Here is a 24,019-nt window from a genome sequence, read left to right on the forward strand (position 1 = left end):
TTCAAGAATGTCCGGGACAGCCCGTTGAATAAAAAATTATAAAGTTTTTACAACAACGCGATTTTCAAAAAAGGCCATCGATCGATTTTGATAAAAATTACATTTTTGGATTCAGCTCACCGTCAGCTTTCGAATGGTATATATCGTTTCTTTTGAGCCTGAGATGACCTTCCGACGAACCGTGGCCTGAGAAGAGGGGCTGGCCATGAAATCTCGGCTTTTTTACTGGTCACGCTCACGTGCCCTCCTCCAACCAGGAGAGGTCCGCTCTTTATGTGCTAGGTGGAGCCCCGTCTTTTTTGGAAACAATGTACTCAGTTACAACATTCAGATCTGCCACTATCTAACGCCAGAGCCTCTACAGCACCCGAGCGTAGCGTTCCTTGTTGACGGTGGCCGTGATGTCTTTCGATGTTTCGAAGAAAAACAGTCCGAATGAGCGGTAAAATCAGCCCAGAACTGTCAAGTTTGGGCTTCATTCCCTTTGGACACAACGCTATAGAGCCCGCTGCACAATCTCACATTGACGTAATGATGTGTTATGTCCACCGCCTGTCTCATCGGACCGTTTTTCTTCGAAACATCGAAAGGCATCACGGCCACCGTCAACAAGGAACGCTACGCTCAGGTGTTGGAGACTAGGCTCTGGCGTTAGATAGTGGCAGCTCTGAATGTTGTAACTGAGTACATTGTTTCCAAAAAAGACGGGGCTCCACCTAGCACATAAAGAGCGGAACTCTCCTGGCCTGGCCGGAGGAACACTTTACAGGGCACGTGACCAGCAAAAAAGCCGGATTTCATGGCCAGCCCTCTTCTCAGGCTCGACGCCCCTGGTTCCTGGTAGTTTTATCTGTGGGGTTTAATGAAATCACAGGTGCCAGCCATGAACCCAGAGTCTCCCGAGCGTGATGAAGACGATTTGGAAGGTCGCGCGTAGAATTCACCCGATTTGTGCGCTGAATTCATCTCGGAGTTTGCGCGGTACACATATCTCTAATTCTGCGAAAAAAGAGTTTACTCAGAACACGTGCTGTGGGGGACGCCCAAGAGCGAGAAAGAGTGTGAATGACACCAGGTTTAAAACTTCCAGAAAAAGTGATTCAAATGCACTAATTCATTTTGAGATATTACTACTCGCTGTGATGTCACGGGCTGTTAAAATCAGAACATATTTTTCTTTCCAACCTGTTCTTTCCACCTATTTTCTTTCCAGCCTTGCTTGAATTAGATATTCAAAAGGTTCGGCTCTCCGCCGAATTCAAATTGATAATTTTAAATTTGATTCACCACTGTTCCATCCAATATTCTTCATGGATCTATCACATTGAAGTTTCATTGCCAAACCCTTCTTGAGCCATACCTAGGACGAACTTCGGTTCGTTTCAAAATCAAAATTAAAATAAAATTGCCAGAAAAATGTTACAACGAAAGGAATGCGTAGAAATAGCCATAAACGCTTGCGCAATTATCGAAACTTCCGCGTAATGTTTGTAACACACAGGATTCACCATAACTTGAAGCGACTTGTAGTTCACTACATTCCCACAAGGTGGCTTTGTGTTGTATATGACGTCACTAGCCTAAATTACGTCATCATTTTGAATATAGTTTTTCGCTGTTTTCATCAACATTCGGCCAATTAATGGCATGCAGACACTCATTCAGGTATTATCGACTATATTTAAGTGTTGGTATCATCCACTTCACTTTTTCAAGGTAAACATATCCGTTTCACGATCAAGTTAGTTGTATATCTTTCAAATTTCTCTACAAAGGACAACATAACGACCCCGTTCCCATGGGAATCACTGATCCGGATCAATAAATACGGATTAGGTAATCCAGTAAAGTTAGACACTGTATGAAATTAAAAATAAGAAATTAACTGATATTACTGATATTAAATTAATCTGATATATAAGCTCCAACCACTTTAAATTTTACCCTCTAACGAAAAGTTCGAGAAATATATTACGATTGAAATTTGCTGATCAGGATCAGTGATGCCCATGGAAAGGGCGTCAGTAATGTATTTACCGAACTACCATACTGAACACTGTGTTCGGTCCCTATGGCGGACGGTGATGTGAAGTGCTATGTCCCGCCAAAGTGTGAAATAAGCCGGACACGACCTTAACGCCGCTCCCCGGTGTGAGTCCGCAGGTGTCTGGTAAGATCACATCGACTTGCAAACCGTGCCTCGCAGGAGGAGCAGCCGTACGGCCGCTCTCCCGTGTGGGTCCGCATGTGTGTGGTAAGGCTTGACCGACTTGCAAACCGTGCCGGACAGAGGGGACAGCCGTGTGGCCGCTCTCCCGTGTGGGTTCGCATGTGTGAGGTAAGGTTTGCCCGATCTGCGAACCGTATCGGGCAGAGGGAGCAGCCGTATGGCCGTTCTCCCGTGTGGGTCCGGATGTGTCTGGTAAGATCACTTCCACTTGCAAACCGTGCCTCGCAGGAGGAGCAGCCGTATGGCCGTTCCCCCGTGTGGGTCCGCATGTGTCTGGTAAGATGACCTCGACTTGCAAACCGTGCCGGGCAAAGGGAGCAGCCGTGTGGCCGTTCCCCCGTGTTGGTCCGCATGTGTGAGGTAAGGTTTGCCCGATCTGCGAACCGTGCCGGGCAAAGGGAGCAGCCGTGTGGCCGTCCTCCCGTGTGTGTTCGCATGTGTGAGGTAAGGTCTGCCCGATCTGCAAACCGTGCCTCGCAGGAGGAGCAGCCGTGTGGCCGTTCTCCCGTGTGGGTTCGCATGTGTCTGGTAAGATCACTTCTTCTTGCAAACCGTGCCTCGCAGGAGGAGCAGCCGTGTGGCCGTTCTCCCGTGTGGGTTCGCATGTGTGAGGTAAGGTTTGTCCGATCTGCGAACCGTATCGGGCAGAGGGAGCAGCCGTATGGTCGTTCTCCCGTGTGGGTCCGCATGTGTCTGGTAAATTCATTTCCACTTGCAAACCGTGCCTCGCAGGAGGAGCAGCCGTATGGCCGTTCCCCCGTGTGGGTCCGCATGTGTCTGGTAAGATGACCTCGACTTGCAAACCGTGCCGGGCAAAGGGAGCAGCCGTGTGGCCGTTCTCCCGTGTGGGTTAGCATGTGTGAGGTAAGGTTTGCCCGATCTGCGAACCGTGCCTCGCAGGAGGAGCAGCCGTGTGGCCGTTCTCCCGTGTGGGTTCGCATGTGTCTGGTAAGATCACTTCTACTTGCAAACCGTGCCTCGCAGGAGGAGCAGCCGTGTGGCCGTTCTCCCGTGTGGGTTCGCATGTGTGAGGTAAGGTTTGCCTGATCTGCGAACCGTGCCTCGCAGGAGGAGCAGCCGTGTGGCCGTTCTCCCGTGTGGGTTCGCATGTGTCTGGTAAGATCACTTCTACTTGCAAACCGTGCCTCGCAGGAGGAGCAGCCGGGTGGCCGTTCTCCCGTGTGGGTTCGCATGTGTGAGGTAAGGTTTGCCCGAACTGCGAACCGTGCCTCGCAGGAGGAGCAGCCGTGTGGCCGTTCTCCCGTGTGGGTTCGCATGTGTCTGGTAAGATCACTTCTACTTGCAAACCGTGCCTCGCAGGAGGAGCAGCCGTGTGGCCGTTCTCCCGTGTGGGTTCGCATGTGTGAGGTAAGGTTTGCCCGATCTGCGAACCGTGCCGGGCAGAGGGAGCAGCCGTATGGCCGTTCCCCCGTGTGGGTCCGCATGTGTCTGGTAAGATCACTTCCACTTGCAAACCGTGCCTCGCAGGAGGAGCAGCCGTGTGGCCGTTCTCCCGTGTGGGTTCGCATGTGTGAGGTAAGCCTTGACCGATCTGCGAACCGTGCCGGGCAGAGGGAGCAGCCGTGTGGCCGTTCCCCCGTGTGGGTCCGCATGTGTCTGGTAAGATGACCTCGACTTGCAAACCGTGCCGGGCAGAGGGAGCAGCCGTTTGGCCGTCCTCCCGTGTGGGTCCGCAGGCGTGAGTTGAGGTGCAGAGGAATGCCAAGAATGCAGCCACCTGCGACAGAGACCAATCGTCAGCCAGTCAGCATGCATCTGGTTTGCACTTTGATGTTAGCCAAAAGGCCTAGAAGCGAAAGAAGCTGGTTTGCACCGGCCGCCGGTCGACAGAGGTGATAACCAAAATCTAGTTGGATATGAAAATACTACTAAATCCATAAACTTTAAGGTTGAATTGACTATATTTGAGAGGGGTTTATGAAGATACATGGCCAGATACGGAAGAAAGCGAGATGTTATCTTGTACATTAAATAGTCTTCTATTTGCGCCTTTTGAAGTGTGTTTTTTTTTTATCTGAGGTACCCACCCTAGTGAAAACAGTTTTTGTTAGATTCCCTACAATCCTTAACCCGCGCGGTGGGGTCTGTTTATAACGCGACCTGGTGGGGGGTGGGGGGGCTATTTTTTGCCCCCACCCCGTATCTCCGAAACTACTTGACGGATCCGCAAAATTCAAACGGCGTTCGAAAGGCCTGTCATATTTGTCGAAGGAAACCAAATTTCATTGACCTCGGGGTCACCGATGACGTCACAGGTCAGGTCAAAGATGACATGTTTCACCGTTCACGGGTCATCTAGGGAATGCGCTATTATATAATATCACACGGGGCCGGTAAAATGTTTCATTCAGGACCGAGGGATTTGTTGAGTTTTCCGCACGAGACCGAAGGTCGAGGGCGGAAAATTCAACAAAGCCCGAGGTCCTGAATGAAACATTCCGGCCCAAGTGTGATATTTATTTTAGCATATGCCGTTTAATTTCCATATTTAAGCTTCTTTAACAATTGTACATGCTTGAAAGAAGTGAAAAAACCAAGAACGAATATCAAGAACTAAAAAATGTACATATTCCCTGACCAAGATAATAAACCAAGCCGACTCAAGATCACTGTGTTCCATCCTTGTGTCTGGCTCTGAGTTGGATTCATATCAAACCAAGAACATCTATTTCAATCTATGTCATATGAGAAGCTAGAGTAACGTTCGTTTTCAATATTAGAGAAGAGTGGAAGGTATACCATCCTGTGAAGTGAGCGCTTGGTTTTTTACCCATGTCAGTATGAATAAAGTTTTTACTGATCAATGTGAAATGCGTTTTTTGTCAATTCATTGCAGTTGTAAAAGACATGAAATGGACGCCATAAATGTAGGTGATTAATTAATATGTCTGTGCATTAGGATTTAAAACAATATCTTATTGAAAACCAACATTTACAATCTGTTCAATAGTTCAAAGCGACCAAATGCAACACGTAAGTTCACGTTAGATTTCTATCAGTTAAGCTCTTTTCCAGCGCCTTCCTCCGTCTCAGGAAATGCTTCAAAAGTTCGCTGATAAAATGTTTTGCCCATGGGCCGAAACCTTTGCTCAATAGCCTTCAACATTGTGCGGTTTAATCTAAAAAGCTTTTACCGCACGCTCGCGCTAATGCTAAAGACATACTCCGGCATATGCTAAAACACCGAAGAAAACGCATTTTGTCGAGAATCAGCGATAGGGCCTAGTTGCCCTATCGCTAGTTGCCTAGTTGCCTAGTACATATGTTCCTATAAGTGGTCACTGACAATACCAGGTGAGGTCACAGGTCAGGTCACCAAGGGTCACAGGCAGATATGTGCATGGATCCGAGAAAATGGATCTGGGATCTGATCCCACGGATCCTGATCTCGGATCCGACGGGGTCATAGATCCAGCTCTATAATTTATCAAGAGATCCGTAGGGATCACAGATCCGAGTCTCATTTTTTGCTTAAGATCCAGTGAGATCATAGATCCTCTCTTATTTTTTGTCAACACATATATCCCAAAAAGCACTTGTTTCAACTCACAAACGTTCTGTTTTAGTGATTTTATGTGATCTCACGTAATTATCCATAGTTTTGTGTCACTTATTGACATAGAAACCCTTTAAAACATGATTTCAAATGTGGTGCATGGTGGGATCCACTCAGATCATAGATCCATGTTCTTAATTTATCGTCAGATCATATGAGATCATAGATCCAAGATGTATTTTTCATATCTCCGAAAACCGCAGCAATCCGCAGCTGAAAATCTCAGGACAATTTAACAACATGCTAAGTGCTAACGACATTAACGATGGCAGAAACTTAACGGAACTCGATGGAACTTTTTTCGTAGAGCTAACTTAAGCTTTGTCTTTTAATGTTAGCGGCCATATTTTGACGTCACGTGTTAATTGCGCCAAAAAGTTGTCATGAGTACAATACAATCAATTCAAAAGTGGTCCGTCTGCAAGCCCACTAACCAAGCATCATAATGGTATGCATATTTTCTGACTCCCATTCCAGCTTCATGCCTTTATACAATCTCAAAATACCATACCAGATTCAGCAGTCCGACTCGCGTCGATAGCGGGTGGGACGTAGCCTGTGTTTGAAGTCAAATTAAAGGGACCCTCCCACCTTAACATTAGATTTGAGTTGAGATAGCCAAAATGGGGTCCCTGGCTCACAATTACCGGTTTCGGCACTCAAAACATTGAGAAATGCCTTAAATCGGAAATATTGAATTTCAAAATTGCAGCATTTTGATTCAGAGGGGCTAATGCATAGGAATACCCCTCTGAATGTGTGACGTCCGCGCAATATCTAACGATTTTTAAATGTTTGACTAAAACGTTTTGTAGCACGCGGTGGTATATGCTGCTTTGCGCGCAACAAATGCCGCACTTTCAAAATAAAGTCGCTAGGAACAGCGGAGATCCCAAAAAGTAAACAAAAGTAAAAGTCTAATATCTTGAAAACCGGTGAATATTTTTCGATGAAATTTGGTAGATATTCGTTTTTGCTCTTTCTGAAACGAGCGACATCACTTTCATGCCAATTCATTAACTTTTTTGAAGGTGAGACGGTCCCTTTAATCGAAAAGGGCACTGCTAGAGTTAAAATCGTTGCCATATTTGGGTCCGCTGGTCAATTTTACACTGGAAACCACCTTTAGAAATCAGAAAACAAAACTTTATTTTTTTGATTAAGTGGGCATTCTTAGGGGCATCCGTCCCATGGTGCGCGGGTTACTTAAAAGCGTCCCTAACTTGTGTCAGTCCCTATCCGTGCCAGATGGCAAAGCCCAAAAGCTCCAAACCAAGGCTATATAAACTGCAAAAACACTCAGGCTTATCACAAAAATATATTTCAAAATTCAAAATGGTCACACACCAGTTCTTTAGGCAGCCCCACTCAAACACAGACTACTGATGCCAACACCATTTGCCAATAAACTCAACATCAGCCATCAGTGTTATGCATCACATCAGGTGTTCAAAATAACAAGGTTTGTGCCACTTTTACAAGTTGTGCTACAATCACATTTGATAACCTGAAATCAGCCAGTAGCGATCAACGTCAGTCATTGATGTAAAGATCAGACATTACTTTTCGCACCATCAGCACCATTTAGTTGTGTTCCAAACAGACCTTACATCAACATCAAAGCACAACCAGTTGATAATTATAAAGTTGTGGTAAAAGCACACAGCACAATTTTTACATTATTTTCATAACTTACAAGATGTTTGTAAGCGACTGTTCCTGGCTGCGAAATCTAGAAGTATAGAACATTCAGATACAGCTGCACCTAAATTCATTTTCTTTGCTTGATTAGCATTGCTCTGCATCGTGAATTTTGTAATGCATGGCTTGAATTATACCAGAGGGGTGTCACTACTTTGCTTCGCCATAGGTCCAGTACTAATGTCATTGGTTTCGATCCCGGTGACGTCAGTGCTGTCTACATCCGGAAACTTATTCCACTTGGTTCTCATTAGAGGTGGCCATCTTGTTTTGTCTCGTGACGACACATTTGCGTCATCGGGATCGAAACTGGCTGTAAACAAATCGCTCAGTGTCGCTACCTACTATACACTGAGCGTATAGTAGGGAGGGTGGGGTGGAAAGAAAAATATGTTCTGATTTTAACAGCTTGTGAGATCAAAACTATAGTTCGTTTTTTTTTTTCAAAAGGACGCTGGCTCCAAGTATGTTTTTCGAACAAGCACGTGTTTTAGCGAGCAAAACGAGCAAAAACTGAACCTGAGAAAATCGAACGTCGACTAATTTTAACATGTGATTTCTTCCCGATAATTTCCATACGTGCGTTTTGGAACCAGATATGAGAACAGCGGTGACGTCATGCTGTCGAACATGTATTGCAATGTAACTTATGACTATCATGGACGGAACCGCTCACTCGATTATAAGCTCGGCAACAGTGAAAAACTAAAGTTTCACCCAAATTCGTTGACACTTGTCCCACTGCACGGACATTTGGGTGCCTGCTGCCACCAGTGACGTCATAATAGTATGTTCATTTTTAAGAAACAATTTCCAGCTACTTACCGTGCAAAATTTGAAATCGATTATTTTTTCGGTAAGAAATTCTTGGCCAGACACTGAAGCTGCCAAAACTCACGTGAGAGCTTCGATATTGAACTTTGAGCCAGCGTCCTTTTGAAAAAAAAAAACGAACTATAGCCGTAATCAGACATGTGCTTGGATCCGGAAAAATGGATCTGAGATCCGATCCCATGGATCCCGATCCGAGATCCATTCAGATCATAGATCCAAACCCTCAATTTTGTCGAGAGATCTACTGGGATCATAGATCTGACCCTTCAATTTTGTCGCTAGATCCACTCGGATGATAGATCTGGCTCCCCAATTTTGTCGTGAGATCCATTGGGATCATAGCTCATAGGTGCTCAAAATGTTAACAACTTTCTTTCATAAGAAGTTATGAATACCAAAGTATGGTTAGAAACAAACAATCTTATACAAAGACCATATTAGTAAAGGCATCCAGTTACATTATACAGAATACAAAATAAAGGAGGCTCATGACAGTCACAACTTGAGAGAATTGAGTGACATGAAGATTGTTCACAGTTCACATACCAACAGAAAAGTTTGCATTAACAATTAACATAGAGGTAAGTCAAAGTAATGACTAATGAACAATACATAACTAGGTACCTACCACATCACAATTCATGTTAGAATCTACATAATCATATTGATAAGACAATCTCATTGATCTTGCATTAGACAACCATGACTCATGAGGCTTTCCAGTTTCCAGCTACCACAATTGATTGATAAACAATAAAAGATGATGCTGACACATGTGGCTTGGTTAGGTAAAGGTATTTCAATCTATTGAAAGAAATATTTGATAAAATAAACTGAGATATAAACAAAAGTATAAAAATATTCAACAGCCTGCGGAAGCGATGGGAAGCGAGAAATATCAATTGTAATGGCCTTGGATATTTACCGTAAAATGATTATTCAGTATCTAAATTGAACTCATGACGTCATTTCAAATAACAAATGAGCTAGGCGTTCTACCTTCGAGTATAATGAAAATAAATAAAAAATCAAACTGGAAATTCAAAAGTCTGGAGCATTTTTTAAGAATGTTCATTTTTTCTGCCTCACATAATTTTACGATACGATTGTTTGTGAATATCATCTTTGTAGCGTTGAATTTAATGACGTAAACGTAAGCTGAAACGGTATTATATGGCCCTGAGCGGTGTGCGCCTTGCATCTTTTTTTTTTATTCACTTTTCAAAAGAATAACAATATCTTACGTCATTAGTTTAAAGGGCCTATTACGGGGAATCTTTTGGAATCATTACAGTCTTGGTCAAATTAAGATTTTTCATTGGTCAAACGATAATGACGTAATAAAACCATATTACCAAAACGTGAGCTGTGAATTTCGTTTGTCTTTTTTTGGGAGGCTCTCTCATAACAAAAGCACAGCATGGCACCACACGTGGCACGATCTAAACAGTGGCCAAAAGTAGGTAATCTGAAGAAGTTGATGCCATTTTTGAACTTGTAATTTTATAAGGAAAGTATTAGAGGTTGGTTGCTATTCTTACTAAATCGAAATTGTGTTGCACATACTAATAGCTCATATGAACATTCTGGATTGGGATTTCATACCTGGCAGAAGTGGATTGCTGGATTATTTTTTAGCAAAACTGACCTATTTGGCTTCCAGGTTTGATTTCCTAACATCTGTCCATAGGCGGCAGAACAGGGGGGGGGGGGGGTGGCACCAGGGTACAGTGCCCCCCATAGATTTTAGCATTTTAGCATTAGCCCTACTGGCGTTGCAGAAAGAATGGGACCAAAATGAAAATCTGCAGTGCCCTGCTGCCACTGCATCTGTCTGTACTGTTTGTTCTTTGAATTAAAGTGGCTGTAGCTTGTTGATAAGATTGTCATCAGTGCTGTCATGAAAAAGTTACAATTGGTCACAAAAAGTAGCAATATGCATGTTCTTGGTTTATTTTAAATGTAGTACAAATGTTGTTTATTTAAATTCAAATTTAATGATGATACCTAATGATCACAAGTGGTCTTAACCAATAACCATGTCCACAAGTGATAATTCTCAATTGTATTGCACTGTAAGGTGTACAATTACATAGGATAAGGGTTTCATTGGCTACATGTTGTCGTGAGATCCATACAGATCATAGGTCCTCCACAAATTTTTGCCCGCTGGATCCACAGAGATCATAGATCCGACCCCTAAATTTTGTCGAGAGATCCATTCAGATCATAGATCCAACCCCTGAATTTTGTCGAGAGATCCACTCGGATCATAGATCCAATCCCTCTGTTTTGTCGAGAGATCCACAGAGATCATAGATCCAGCTCTCGGATCCAAGCACATGTCTGGCCGTAATATCTCAAAATGAATTAGTTCATTTGAATCACTTTTTCTGGAAGTTTTATACCTGGTGTCATTCACACTCTTTCTCGCTCCTGTGCGTCCCCCACAGCACGTGTTCTGAGTGACCCCTTTTTCGCAGAATCTAGAGCTATGTGTACCGCGCAACCTCCGAGATGATTTCAGCGCACAAATCGGGTTAATTCTACGTGCGACCTACCAAGTCGTCTTCATCAGGTTCGGGAGACTCTTTGGGCTAATGGCTAGCACCTGCGATTTCATTAAATCCCACAGATAAAAAACCAGGGGCGTCGAGCCTGAGAAGAGGGGCCATGAAATCTCGGCTTTTTTACTGGTCACGCTCACGTGCCCTCCAAAGAGTTCCTCCGGCCAGGAGTGTTCCGCTCTTTATGTGCTAGGTGGAGCCCCGTCTTTTTTGGAAACAATGTACTCAGTTACAACCTTCAGATCTGCCACTATATAACGCCAGAGCCTCTACAGCACCCGAGCGTAGCGTTCCTTGTTGACGGTGGCCGTGATGTCTTTCGATGTTTCGAAGAAAAACAGTCCGAATGAGCGGTAAAATCAACCCAGAACTGCCAAGTTTGGGCTTCATTCCCTTTGGACACAACGCTATAGAGCCCGCTGCACAATCTCACATTGACGCAATGATGTGTTATGTCCACCGCCTGTCTCATCGGACCGTTTTTCTTCGAAACATCGAAAGGCATCACGGCCACCGTCAACAAGGAACAATACGCTCGGGTGCTGTAGAGGCTCTGGCGTTAGATAGTGGCAGCTCTGAATGTTGTAACTGAGTACATTGTTTCCAAAAGAGACGGGGCTCCACCTAGCACATAAAGAGCGGAACTCTCCTGGCCTGGCCGGAGGAACACTTTACAGGGCACGTGACCAGCAAAAAAGCCGGATTTCATGGCCAGCCCTCTTCTCAGGCTCGACGCAACTGGTTCAGGAACCAGGGGCCAGGACTGGTATGGAAAATACCAGGACTGGTATTTTTATCTGTGGGGTTTAATGAAATCACAGGTGCCAGCCATGAAACCAGAGAGACTCCCGAACGTGATGAAGACGATTTGGAAGCTCGCGTGTAGAATTCACCCGATTGTGCGCTGAATTCATCTCGGAGTTTGCGCGGTACACATCTCTAAATTCTGCGAAAAAGAGTTTACTCAGAATACGTGCTGTGGGGGACGCCCAGGAGCGAGAAAGAGTGTGAATGACACCAGGTTTAAAACTTCCAGAAAAAGTGATTCAAATGCACTAATTCATTTTGAGATATTACTACTCGCTTTGATGTCACGGGCTATTAACCCTCGCCCTGGCAGGGGGGGGGGGGTCGATGCGACCCCCCCCCCTAAGGTTTTTCGAAGATAGCGTAAAAACGGCGGCGCGCAGCGCCGCCAAATTTGGCACAGCCTATGGGGCAACCTTTTCACATATGACCTGAAAATTTCAGGTCCGGGTGACCTTGGGTCAGGTCACCAGGTCAGAAAAACCGGTACAAGGTCATGGTCAAATTTCAATTTTCTTTTTGCACCTGTCCAGCTCACAGTTTTGCACTGATTTCCTTCAAACTTTCAGGATGTGCTAAAGTCACCGAGTTGTATAACATATAGTTCGGGTTTTTTGAGGTCACTGACCTGAGGTCAGTTAGAGGTCATTACGTCGTAATGTTAAGCCTATGGGAAAATACTAAATTCGGAAAATACTGGAGATATCCGCTTCGTTCTATCACTTTTGTGCTTTGAAACCACAGCACTTAACAGCAGGTCACTTGGTGCTTCTTTGTTTGGTGTACTTATCCATGGGTCAGGTCAAATGAGGTCAACTGAGGTCAAATGACGTTTTTGCCAATAACTTGGCACATAATTACGCTAGAGCTTAACAAATGGTATCATTGTGTTCCTGGTGATTAGCCGAATCGAATGATATGCAATATGATGCAATTTGGTTAACTTTAACTTAATTTATTAATTTAAGTTTACTTAAAATTTAAGAAAAACTTTAAGTACACTTAAGCAAGCTAAAAAGTATATCATTCGACGCGCCTTGACGTGCTGAGTTCACTGGTGCTTTTCTTTTTGCTGTATCTTAATTAGATCAAAAGTTATAAGCGAAAAACTTTTGACCTGTTTTTAGCGAAATTTTTACATTTATACCCCCCAAAACCCCCCTAAATATTGACCTAGAGCAACCAAAATTGCACAGGGGCGAGAACTCCAGGGGGCCCACCTACCTACCAAATTTGGTGTTTCTAGGTGCCATAGGAGCCAATCGCGAGGGGGGGGGGTCGCATCGACCCCCCCCCCCCCTGCCAGGCCGTGTTATGAAAAATGCCCTGCCAGGGCGAGGGTTAAAATCAGAACATATTTTTCTTTCCACCCTGTTCTTTCCACCTGTTTTCTTTCCAGCCTTGCTTTAATTATTCAAAATGTTCGGCTCTCCGCCGAATTCAAATTGATAAATTTAAATTTCATTCACCACTGTTCCATCCAATATTCTTCATGGATCTATCACTTTGAGAAGTTTCATTGCCAAACCCTTCTTGAGCCATACCTAGGACGAACTTCGATTCGTTTCAAAAATCAAAATTAAAATAAAATTGCCAGAAAAATGTTACAACGAAAGGAATGCGTAGAAATAGCCATAAACCCTTGCGCAATTATCGAAACTTCCGCGTAATGTTTGCAACACACAGGATTCACCATAACTTGAAGCGACTTGTAGTTCACTACATTCCCACAAGGTGGCTTTGTGTTGTATATGACGTCACTACTCTAAATTACGTCATCATTTTGAATATAGTTTTTCGCTGTTTTCATCAAAATTCCGGCCAATTAATGGCATGCAGCCACTCATTCAGGTATTATCGACTATTTTTAAGTGTTGGAATCATCCACTTCACTTTTTCAAGGTGAACCTTTCACGATCAAATTAGTTGTACATCTTTCAAAGTTCTCTACAAAGGACAGCACAATGACCCCGTTTCAATGGGCATCACTGATCCGGATCGATAAATACGGATTAGGTAATCCAGTATAGTTAGACAATGTATGAAATTAAAAATAAGAAATTAACTGATATATAAGCTCCAACCACTTTAAATTTTACCCTCTAACAAAAAGTTCGAGAAATATATTACGATTGAAATTTGCTGATCAGGATCAGTGATGCCCATGGAAAGGGCGTCAGTAATGTATTTACCGAACTACCATACTGAACACTGTGTTCGGTCCCTATGGCGGACGGTGATGTGAAGTGCTATGTCCCGCCAAAGTGTGAAATAAGCCGGACACGACCTTAACGCCGTTCCCCCGTGTGGGTCCGCATGTGTCTGGTAAGATCACATCGACTTGCAAACCGTGCCTGGCAGGAGGAGCAGCCGTGCAGCCACTCCCGTGTCAGTTCGCATGTGTTTGTTGAGGTGTGCCCGTGGACCGAACCGTGCCTGGCAGGGGGGCAGCCGTGTGGCCGCTCCCAAGGTGGGTTCGCATGTGTCTGGTAAAATCACCTCGACTTGCAAATCGTGCCGAGCAGAAGGAGCAGCTGTATGGCCGTTCTCCCGTGTGGGTTCGCATGTGTGAGGTAAGGTTTGCCCGATCTGCGAACCGTATCGGGCAGAGGGAGCAGCCGTGTGGCCGTTCTCACGTGTGGGTCCGCATGTGTCTGGTAAGATGACCTCGACTTGCAAACCGTGCCTGGCAGAGGGAGCAGCCGTATGGCCGTTCTCCCGTGTGGGTTCGCATGTGTGAGGTAAGGCTTGATCGATCTGCGAACCGTATCGGGCAGAGGGAGCAGCCGTATGGCCGTTCTCCCGTGTGGGTTCGCATGTGTGAGGTAAGGCTTGATCGATCTGCAAACCGTGCCGGGCAGAGAGAGCAGCCGTGTGGCCGTTCCCCCGTGTGGGTCCGCATGTGTCTGGTAAGATGATATCGACTTGCAAACCGTGCCGGGCAGAGAGAGCAGCCGTGTGGCCGTTCTCCCGTGTGGGTCCGCATGTGTCTGGTAAGATGACCTCGACTTGCAAACCGTGCCGGGCAGAGGGAGCAGCCGTGTGACCGTTCTCCCGTGTGGGTTCGCATGTGTCTGGTAAGATCACTTCCACTTGCAAACCGTGCCTCGCAGGAGGAGCAGCCGTGTGGCCGTTCTCCCGTGTGGGTTCGCATGTGTGAGGTAAGGCTTGACCGATCTGCGAACCGTATCGGGCAGAGGGAGCAGCCGTGTGGCCGTTCCCCCGTGTGGGTCCGCATGTGTCTGGTAAGATGACCTCGACTTGCAAACCGTGCCGGGCCGAGGGAGCAGCCGTGTGGCCATCCTCCCGTGTGGGTCCGCAGGCGTGTGTTGAGGTGCAGAGGAATGCCAAGAATGCAGCCACCTGCGACAGAGACCAATCGTCAGCCAGTCAGCATGCATCTGGTTTGCACCGGCCGCCGGTCGACAGAGGTGATGACCAAAATCTAGTTGGATATGAAAATACTACTAAGTCCATAAACTTTAAGGTTGAATTGACTATATTTGAGAGGGGTTTATGAAGATACATTGCCAGATACGGAAGAAAGCGAGATGTTATCTTGTACATTAAATAGTCTTCTATTTGTTCCTTTTGAAGTTTTTTTTTTAATCTGAGGTACCACCCTAGTGAAAAAGTTTTTGTAAGATTCCCTACAATCCTTAACCCGCGCGGTGGGGTCTGTTTATAACGCGACCTGGTGGGGGGCTATTTTTTGCCCCCCCGTATCTCCGAAACTACTTGACGGATCCGCAAAATTCAAACGGCGTTCGAAAGGCCTGTCAAATTTGTCGAAGGAAACCAAATTTCATTGACCTCGAGGTCACCGATGACGTCACAGGTCAGGTCAAAGATGACATGTTTCACCGTTCACGGGTCATCTAGGGAATGCGCTATAACACCGAAGAAAACGCATTTTGTCGAGAATCAGCGATAGGGCCTAGTTGCCCTATCGCTAGTTGCCTAGTTGCCTAGTACATATGTTCCTATAAGAGGTCACTGACAATACCAGGTGAGGTCACAGGTCAGGTCACCAAGGGTCACAGGCAGACATGTGCATGGATCCGAGAAAATGGATCTGGGATCTGATCCCACGGATCCTGATCTCGGATCCGACGGGATCATAGATCCAGCTCTATAATTTATCAAGAGATCCGTAGGGATCACAGATCCGAGTCTCATTTTTTGCTTGAGATCCAGTGAGATCATAGATCCTCACTTATTTTTGGTCAACACATATATCTCAAAAAGCACTTGTTTCAACTCACAAACGTTCTGTTTTAGTGATTTTATGTGATCTCACGTAATTATCCATAGTTTTGTGTCACTTATTGGCATAGAAACCCTTTAAAACATGATTTCAAATGTGGTGCATGGTGGGATCCACTCAGATCACAGATCCATGTTCTTAATTTATCGTCAGATCATATGAGATCATAGATCCAAGATGTATTTTTCATATCTCCGAAAACCGCAGCAATCCGCAGCTGAAAATCTCAGGACAATTTAACAACATGCTAACGACATTAACGATGGCAGAAACTTAACGAAACTCGATGGAACTTTTTTCGTAGAGCTAACTTAAGCTTTGTCTTTTAATGTTAGCGACCATATTTTGACGTCACGTGTTAATTGCGCCAAAAAGTTTTCATAAGTGCAATACAATCAATTCAAAAGTGGTCCGTCTGCATGCCCACTAACCAAGCATAATAATGGTATGCATATTTTCTGACTCCCATTCCAGCTTCATGCCTTTATACAATCTCAAAATACCGTAAACGGGGGTGACTTTGCCATGTTTTCAACTTTAGACGCTTGTATTCTTTACACTTCTTAACTTGTTGGGATGACTCTATGTTCAAAACACGGATGAAGATTAGCTCTTTTGGTTTTGCTATTATGGTATTTATATCTTGCCTAAAAATATAAATTTTATAAGAAAATGAGTCGTGGCAAAGTTAAACTGAAAAAGGGGTGACTTTGCCACTATGTCAAAAAATGGTTGTTTAACGCTTGCAAATAATTTTTAAGCATTTTTGTTCCATTGTATGGGGGAGGGCAACCATCTTTAATTGTTTAATAGGAAGAAAATTAAGCAATTCAAAGTTTTTTGCTCTTAAATGATGTACATAAAAGGAGAAGTTCATTACTTTTATTATACATTATATTTGTTAAAAATTATTGACATCGATAGTAAATAGAAACTGAAAATAGGTTCAGAATAGATAAAGAAGCAAAAATATGATTGTATCGGTACTCTAGGACCGTGCCACATTCCTGCAGTGGCATTGAGAGGAACAGAAAGAAGACGTTCTTGCGGCAACTTACCGGCACCCTTATTATCAGCGTTTTGATCTATAAAATGATACCGATTTCTTCAGCTAGTCTTACTGGCAAACTCAGGAGTTGTAGAGATCATGACTGTGCTGAAAAGTTGGGCCCAGCTTCATCCATTTTTTTTAGTTTGGTAATAGTTGCCTTTCTATAATCCCACTGTGCATTCCTGTGCTAATTTTAAACGTATCAACTCTCACTTTTTAAAAACCAGTTTGGAGGTCAAAATGATGCATGCATTAAAAATTGTTTTGAATTGCATCGGATAAGTATTCAATTTTTGCATAAATAACATGGTGGCAAAGTCACCCCATGTGGCCTGCTATTCACTTGGAAAAATCGCCACCAAAAATTTTGGCTAAATGAAGTGACAAATGCCAGTTTTGTTGGATATGCTAACTTAACAGCCTTGTCATGATCAACCATACCAAGCTTCAGCATCGCAGGTGGTCTAAGACATGGTTAGATAATAAAAAGTTTGGTACTCTTCAAATTCGACCTTTTCAATGACTCCAATAAAATGGAGCCCAGTTAGGTATTTAGTGGTAACTTACCTAACAGGGTTAGTTATATCGGGAGGCCCATCAATTACCTTTCATTTGTGCAGAAAACATTGCGACATTCCTCATAAAATATCATGGGAGATCTCCCTAAAGCATTTTTCGAGGAGCATGGCAAAGTCACCCGGCGAGGCAAAGTCACCCCCGTTTACGGTACCATACCAGATTCAGCAGTCCGACTCGCGTCCATAGCGGGTGGGACGTAGCCTGTGTTTGAACTCAAATTAATCGAAAAGGGCACTGCTAGAGTTAAAATCGTTGCCATATTTGGGTCCGCTGGTCAACTTTACACTTGAAACCACCTTTAGAAATCAGAAAACAAAACTTTATTTTTTTTATTAAGTGGGCATTCTTAGGGGCATCCGTCCCATGGTGCGCGGGTTACTGAAAAGCGTCCCTAAACTTGTGTCAGTCCCTATTCGTGCCAGATGGCAAAGCCCAAAAGCTCCAAACCAAGGCTATATAAACTGCAAAAACACTCAGGCTTATCACAAAAATATATTTCAAAATTCAAAACACCCAAAGGTTGGTCACACACCAGTTCTTTAGGCAGCCCCACTCAAACACAGACTACTGATGCCAACACCATTTGCCAATAAACTCAACATCAGCCATCAGTGTTATGCATCACATCAGGTGTTCAAAATAACAAGGTTTGTGCCAATTTTACAAGTTGTGCTACAATCACATTTAATAACCTGAAATCAGCCAGTAGCGATCAACGTCAGTCATTGATGTAAAGATCAGACGTTACTTTTCGCACCATCAGCACCATTTAGTTGTGTTCGAAACAGACCTTACATCAACATCAAAGCACAACCAGTTGGTAATTATAAAATTGTGGTGAAAGCACACAGCACAATTTTTACATTATTTTCATAACTTACAAGATGTTTGTAAGCGACTGTTCCTGGCTCCGAAATCTAGAAGTATGGAACATTCAGATACAGCTGCACCTAAATTCATTTTCTTTGCTTGATTAGCATTGCTCTGCATCGTGAATTTTGTAATGTATGGCTTGATTTTTTTTTTGCCTTTTTTCAATTTATTTCATAATTCACACGAGTCACGACAGCCATACACAAACACATGTACGTAACAGGCCACAGCACGTCGCACACTCGTGCCCCTCACGCGCTCCCGGCAGCTCCAGCCAACTCTAACAGGTATCGCAGGGAACGAAAAACGCCATGCATGGCTTGAATTCAGAGAGGTGTCACTACTTTGCTTCGCCATAGGTCCAGTACTAATGTCGTTGGTTTGAGGTTTCGATCCCGGTGACGTCAGTGCTGTCTACATCCGGAAACTTATTCCACTTGGTTCTCATTAGAGGTGGCCATCTTGTTTTGTCTCGTGACGACACATTTGCGTCATCGGGATCGAAACTGGCTGTAAACAAATCGCTCAGTGTCGCTACCTACTATACACTGAGCGTATAGTAGGGAGGGTGGGGTGGAAAGAAAAATATGTTCTGATTTTAACAGCTTGTGAGATCAAAACTACTCCGTAATATCTCAAAATGAATTAGTACATTTGAATCACTTTTTCTGGAAGTTTTATACCTGGTGTCATTCACACTCTTTCTCGCTCCTGCGCGTCCCCCACAGCACGTGTTCTGAGTGACCCCTTTTTCGCAGAATATAGAACTATGTGTACCGCGCAACCTCCGAGATGATTTCAGCGCACAAATCGGGTGAATTCTACGTGCGACCTACCAAGTCGTCTTCATCAGGTTCGGGAGACTCTCTGGGCTAATGGCTAGCACATGCGATTTCATTAAATCCCACAGATAAAAAACCAGGGGCGTCGGGCCTGAGAAGAGGGGCCATGAAATCTCGGCTTTTTTACTGGTCACGCTCACGTGCCCTCCAAAGAGTTCCTCCGGCCAGGAGAGTTCCGCTCTTTATGTGCTAGGTGGAGCCCCGTCTTTTTTGGAAACAATGTACTCAGTTATAACCTTCAGATCTACCACTATATAACGCCAGAGCCTCTACAGCACCCGGGCGTAGCGTTCCTTGTTGACGGTGGCCGTGGTGCCTTTCGATGTTTCGAAGAAAAACAGTCCGAATGAGCGGTAAAATCAACCCAGAACTGTCAAGTTTGGGCTTCATTCCCTTTGGACACAACGCTATAGACTCTATAGCGTCTCTATAGTATAGAGCCCGCTGCACAATCTCACATTGACGTAATGATGTGTTATGTCCACCGCCTGTCTCATCGGACCGTTTTTCTTCGAAACATCGAAAGGCATCACGGCCACCGTCAACAAGGAACGCTACGCTCAGGTGTTGGAGACTAGGCTCTGCCGTTAGATTGTGGCAGCTCTGAAGGTTGTAACTGAGTACATTGTTTCCAAAAGAGACGGGGCTCCACCTAGCACATAAAGAGCGGAACTCTCCTGGCCTGGCCGGAGGAACACTTTACAGGGCACGTGACCAGCAAAAAAGCCGGATTTCATGGCCAGCCCTCTTCTCAGGCTCGACGCCCCTGGTTCCTAGTAGTTTTATCTGTGGGGTTTAATGAAATCACAGGTGCCAGCCATGAACCCAGAGAGTCTCCCGAACGTGATGAAGACGATTTGGAAGGTCGCGCGTAGAATTCACCCGATTTGTGCGCTGAATTCATCTCGGAGTTTGCGCGGTACACATATCTCTAAATTCTGCGAAAAAGAGTTTACTCAGACAGAACACGTGCTGTGGGGGACGCCCAGGAGCGAGAAAGAGTGCGAATGACACCAGGTTTAAAACTTCCAGAAAAAGTGATTCAAATGCACTAATTCATTTTGAGATATTACTACTCGCTTTGATGTCACGGGCTATTAAAATCAGAACATATTTTTCTTTCCAACCTGTTCTTTCCACCTATTTTCTTTCCAGCCTTGCTTGAATTAGATATTCAAAAGGTTCGGCTCTCCGCCGAATTCAAATTGATAATTTTAAATTTGATTCACCACTGTTCCATCCAATATTCTTCATGGATCTATCACTTTGAAGTTTCATTGCCAAACCCTTCTTAAGCCATACCTAGGACGAACTTCGGTTCGTTTCAAAATCAAAATTAAAATAAAATTGCCAGAAAAATGTTACAACGAAAGGAATGCGTAGAAATAGCCATAAACGCTTGCGCAATTATCGAAACTTCCGCGTAATGTTTGTAACACACAGGATTCACCATAACTTGAAGCGACTTGTAGTTCACTACATTCCCACAAGGTGGCTTTGTGTTGTATATGACGTCACTAGCCTAAATAACGTCATCATTTTGAATATAGTTTTTCGCTGTTTTCATCAAAATTCGGCCAATTAATGGCATGCAGCCACTCATTCAGGTATCATCGACTATATTTAAGTGTTGGAATCATCCACTTCACTTTTTTAAGGTGAACATATCCTTTTCACGATCAAGTTAGTTGTATATCTTTCAAAGTTCTCTACAAAGGACAGCATAATGACCCCGTTCCCATGGGAATCACTGATCCGGATCAATAAATACGGATTAGGTAATCCAGTAAAGTTAGACAATGTATGAAATTAAAAATAAGAAATTAACTGATATATAAGCTCCAACCACTTTAAATTTTACCCTCTAACAAAAAGTTCGAGAAATATATTACGATTGAAATTTGCTGATCAGGATCAGTGATGCCCATGGAAAGGGCGTCAGTAATGTATTTACCGAACTACCATACTGAACACTGTGTTCGGTCCCTATGGCGGACGGTGATGTAAAGTGCTATGTCCCGCCAAAGTGTGAAATAAGCCGGACACGACCTTAACGCCGTTCCCCCGTGTGGGTCCGCATGTGTCTGGTAAGATCACATCGACTTGCAAACCGTGCCGAGCAGGAGGAGCAGCCGCGTGGCCACTCCCGTGTCAGTTCGCATGTGTTTGTTGAGGTGTGCCCGTGGACCGAACCGTGCCTGGCAGGGGGGCAGCCGTGTGGCCGCTCCCAAGGTGGGTTCGCATGTGTCTGGTAAAATCACCTCGACTTGCAAATCGTGCCGAGCAGAAGGAGCAGCTGTATGGCCGTTCTCCCGTGTGGGTTCGCATGTGTGAGGTAAGGTTTGCCCGATCTGCGAACCGCATCGGGCAGAGGGACCAGCCGTGTGGCCGTTCTCACGTGTGGGTCCGCATGTGTCTGGTAAGATGACCTCGACTTGCAAACCGTGCCTGGCAGAGGGAGCAGCCGTATGGCCGTTCTCCCGTGTGGGTTCGCATGTGTGAGGTAAGGCTTGATCGATCTGCGAACCGTATCGGGCAGAGGGAGCAGCCGTGTGGCCGTTCTCCCGTGTGGGTCCGCATGTGTCTCGTAAGTTGACCTCGACTTCCAAACCGTGCCGGGCAGAAGGAGCAGCCGTGTGGCCGTTCTCCCGTATGGGTTCGCATGTGTGAGGTAAGGCTTGACCGATCTGCGAACCGTATCGGGCAGAGGGAGCAGCCGTGTGGCCGTTCTCCCGTGTGGGTCCGCATGTGTCTGGTAAGATCACCTCGACTTGCAAATCGTGCCGAGCAGAAGGAGCAGCTGTGTGGCCGTTCTCCCGTGTGGGTTCGCATGTGTGAGGTAAGGTTTGCCCGATCTGCGAACCGTATCGGGCAGAGGGAGCAGCCGTATGGCCGTTCTCCCGTGTGGGTTCGCATGTGTCTGGTAAGATCACTTCCACTTGCAAACCGTGCCTCGCAGGAGGAGCAGCCGTGTGGTCGTTCTCCCGTGTGGGTTCGCATGTGTCTGGTAAGATCACCTCGACTTGCAAACCGTGCTGGGCAGAGGGAGCAGCCGTGTGGCCGTCCTCCCGTGTGGGTCCGCATGTGTTTGGTAAGATGACCTCGACTTGCAAACCGTGCCGGGCAGAGGGAGCAGCCGTGTGGCCGTCCTCCCGTGTGGGTCCGCATGTGTCTGGTAAGATGACCTCGACTTGCAAATCGTGCCGAGCAGAAGGAGCAGCTGTGTGGCCGTTCTCCCGTGTGGGTTCGCATGTGTGAGGTAAGATTTGCCCGATCTGCGAACCGTATCGGGCAGAGGGAGCAGCCGTATGGCCGTTCCCCCGTGTGGGTCCGTATGTGTCTGATAAGATCACCTCGACTTGCAAACCGTGCCGGGCAGAGGGAGCAGCCGTGTGGCCGTTCTCCCGTGTGGGTCCGCATGTGTCTGGTAAGATCACTTCCACTTGCAAACCGTGCCGGGCAGAGGGAGCAGCCGTGTGGCCGTCCTCCCGTGTGGGTCCGCATGTGTCTGGTAAGATGACCTCGACTTGAAAACCGTGCCGGGCAGAGGGAGCAGCCGTGTGGCCGTTCCCCCGTGTGGGTCCGCATGTGTCTGGTAAGATGACCTCGACTTGCAAACCGTGCCGGGCAGAGGGAGCAGCCGTGTGGCCGTCCTCCCTTGTGGGTCCGCAGGCGTGTGTTGAGGTGCAGAGGAATGCCAAGAATGCAGCCACCTGCGATAGAGACCAATCGTCAGCCAGTCAGCATGTATCTGGTTTGCACTTTGATGTTAGCCAAAAGGCCGAGAAGCGAAAGAAGCTGGTTTGCACCGGCCGCCGGTCGACAGAGGTGATAGCCCAAATTTAGTTGGATATGAAAATACTACTAAATCCATAAACTTTAAGGTTGAATTGACTACATTTGAGAGGAACTTATGAAGATACATGGCCAGATACGGGATAAAGCGAGATGCTATCTTGTACATTAAATGTCTACTACTTGCGCCTTTTGAAGTGTTTTTTTTCAATCAGAGGTACCTAGTCTAGAGTTGCAAAGTTTTCCCAATGGGCTGCTACCGGCACCACAAAAATTTTCTGGGATACCGGCATGCTACCACGCCCCAAGCAAAAAAAAAAAGCCAAATTACCGGTAAATTAAAAAACCTGCATTCTTGATTCTGGCTTACCCCTACAACAAAAATCCCATTTTGGCAATTTCAGTAACAGCCCCACCCAGCAGCCACCCATTGTCAAACCAAAACTACCAGGAGGCTGATTTTGGCTGAGTTGGCCCCACAAATACCACAATTTTTAAACTCAATTCCAGTCTAGAGCTGTTAAAATATCACCTGTAATCAAAGAGGTATTGCCTACAAAAACAATTAACGCAATCATCAAAAGGCAAGGACAAAAATAATAATAATAATAATAATAATGTTTATTGCATACCGAAGTCGGTACATATAATACACAAACAGCACACATACATTACACATCATTCATCAATATACACAAAAAATAACTAATGCAAAACAGCAAGATCCCTAAAACAACTGGTACACAAACCGATCTGCGACACCATCATTCCCCCTCTGCCGTACAACATTTTCGATGCGCGCAACGAACACATTATTTAGCTCAGAAGGGGAGATGGCGGACAAATCCAAATCATTCAGTTCATACTGCTGACGCAGTCGCAAGTGCGTTTGGGCC

At 45.3% G+C, this 24,019-nt stretch overlaps 1 protein-coding gene across 2 annotated transcripts in view; it reads right to left on the bottom strand.

Moving 5' to 3' along the window:
• Positions 1-473: 473 nt before the first annotated feature.
• The window catches only part of LOC122391810 (zinc finger protein 271-like), a 64,962-nt gene continuing 41,416 nt past the window's right edge, over positions 474-24,019 (bottom strand). The window contains exons 6-7 of one of the 2 annotated variants that reach the window (XM_043386101.1): positions 22,346-23,041; positions 14,256-15,079 (exon numbers count right to left, since the gene is read on the bottom strand). In XM_043386101.1, the coding sequence (XP_043242036.1) occupies positions 14,349-15,079; positions 22,346-23,041 (1,427 nt within the window). In that variant the 3' untranslated portion in view covers positions 14,256-14,348. Of the gene's footprint in view, positions 3,969-14,255; positions 15,080-22,345; positions 23,042-24,019 lie in introns of those variants that run through there. The other variant, XM_043386090.1, reaches the window with a different exon arrangement.

The sequence above is a fragment of the Amphibalanus amphitrite genome, unplaced genomic scaffold (genome assembly GCF_019059575.1).
Source record: "Amphibalanus amphitrite isolate SeventyFive unplaced genomic scaffold, NRLGWU_Aamphi_draft 000022F_arrow, whole genome shotgun sequence".
In the NCBI taxonomy this organism is placed as follows: domain Eukaryota; kingdom Metazoa; phylum Arthropoda; class Thecostraca; order Balanomorpha; family Balanidae; genus Amphibalanus; species Amphibalanus amphitrite.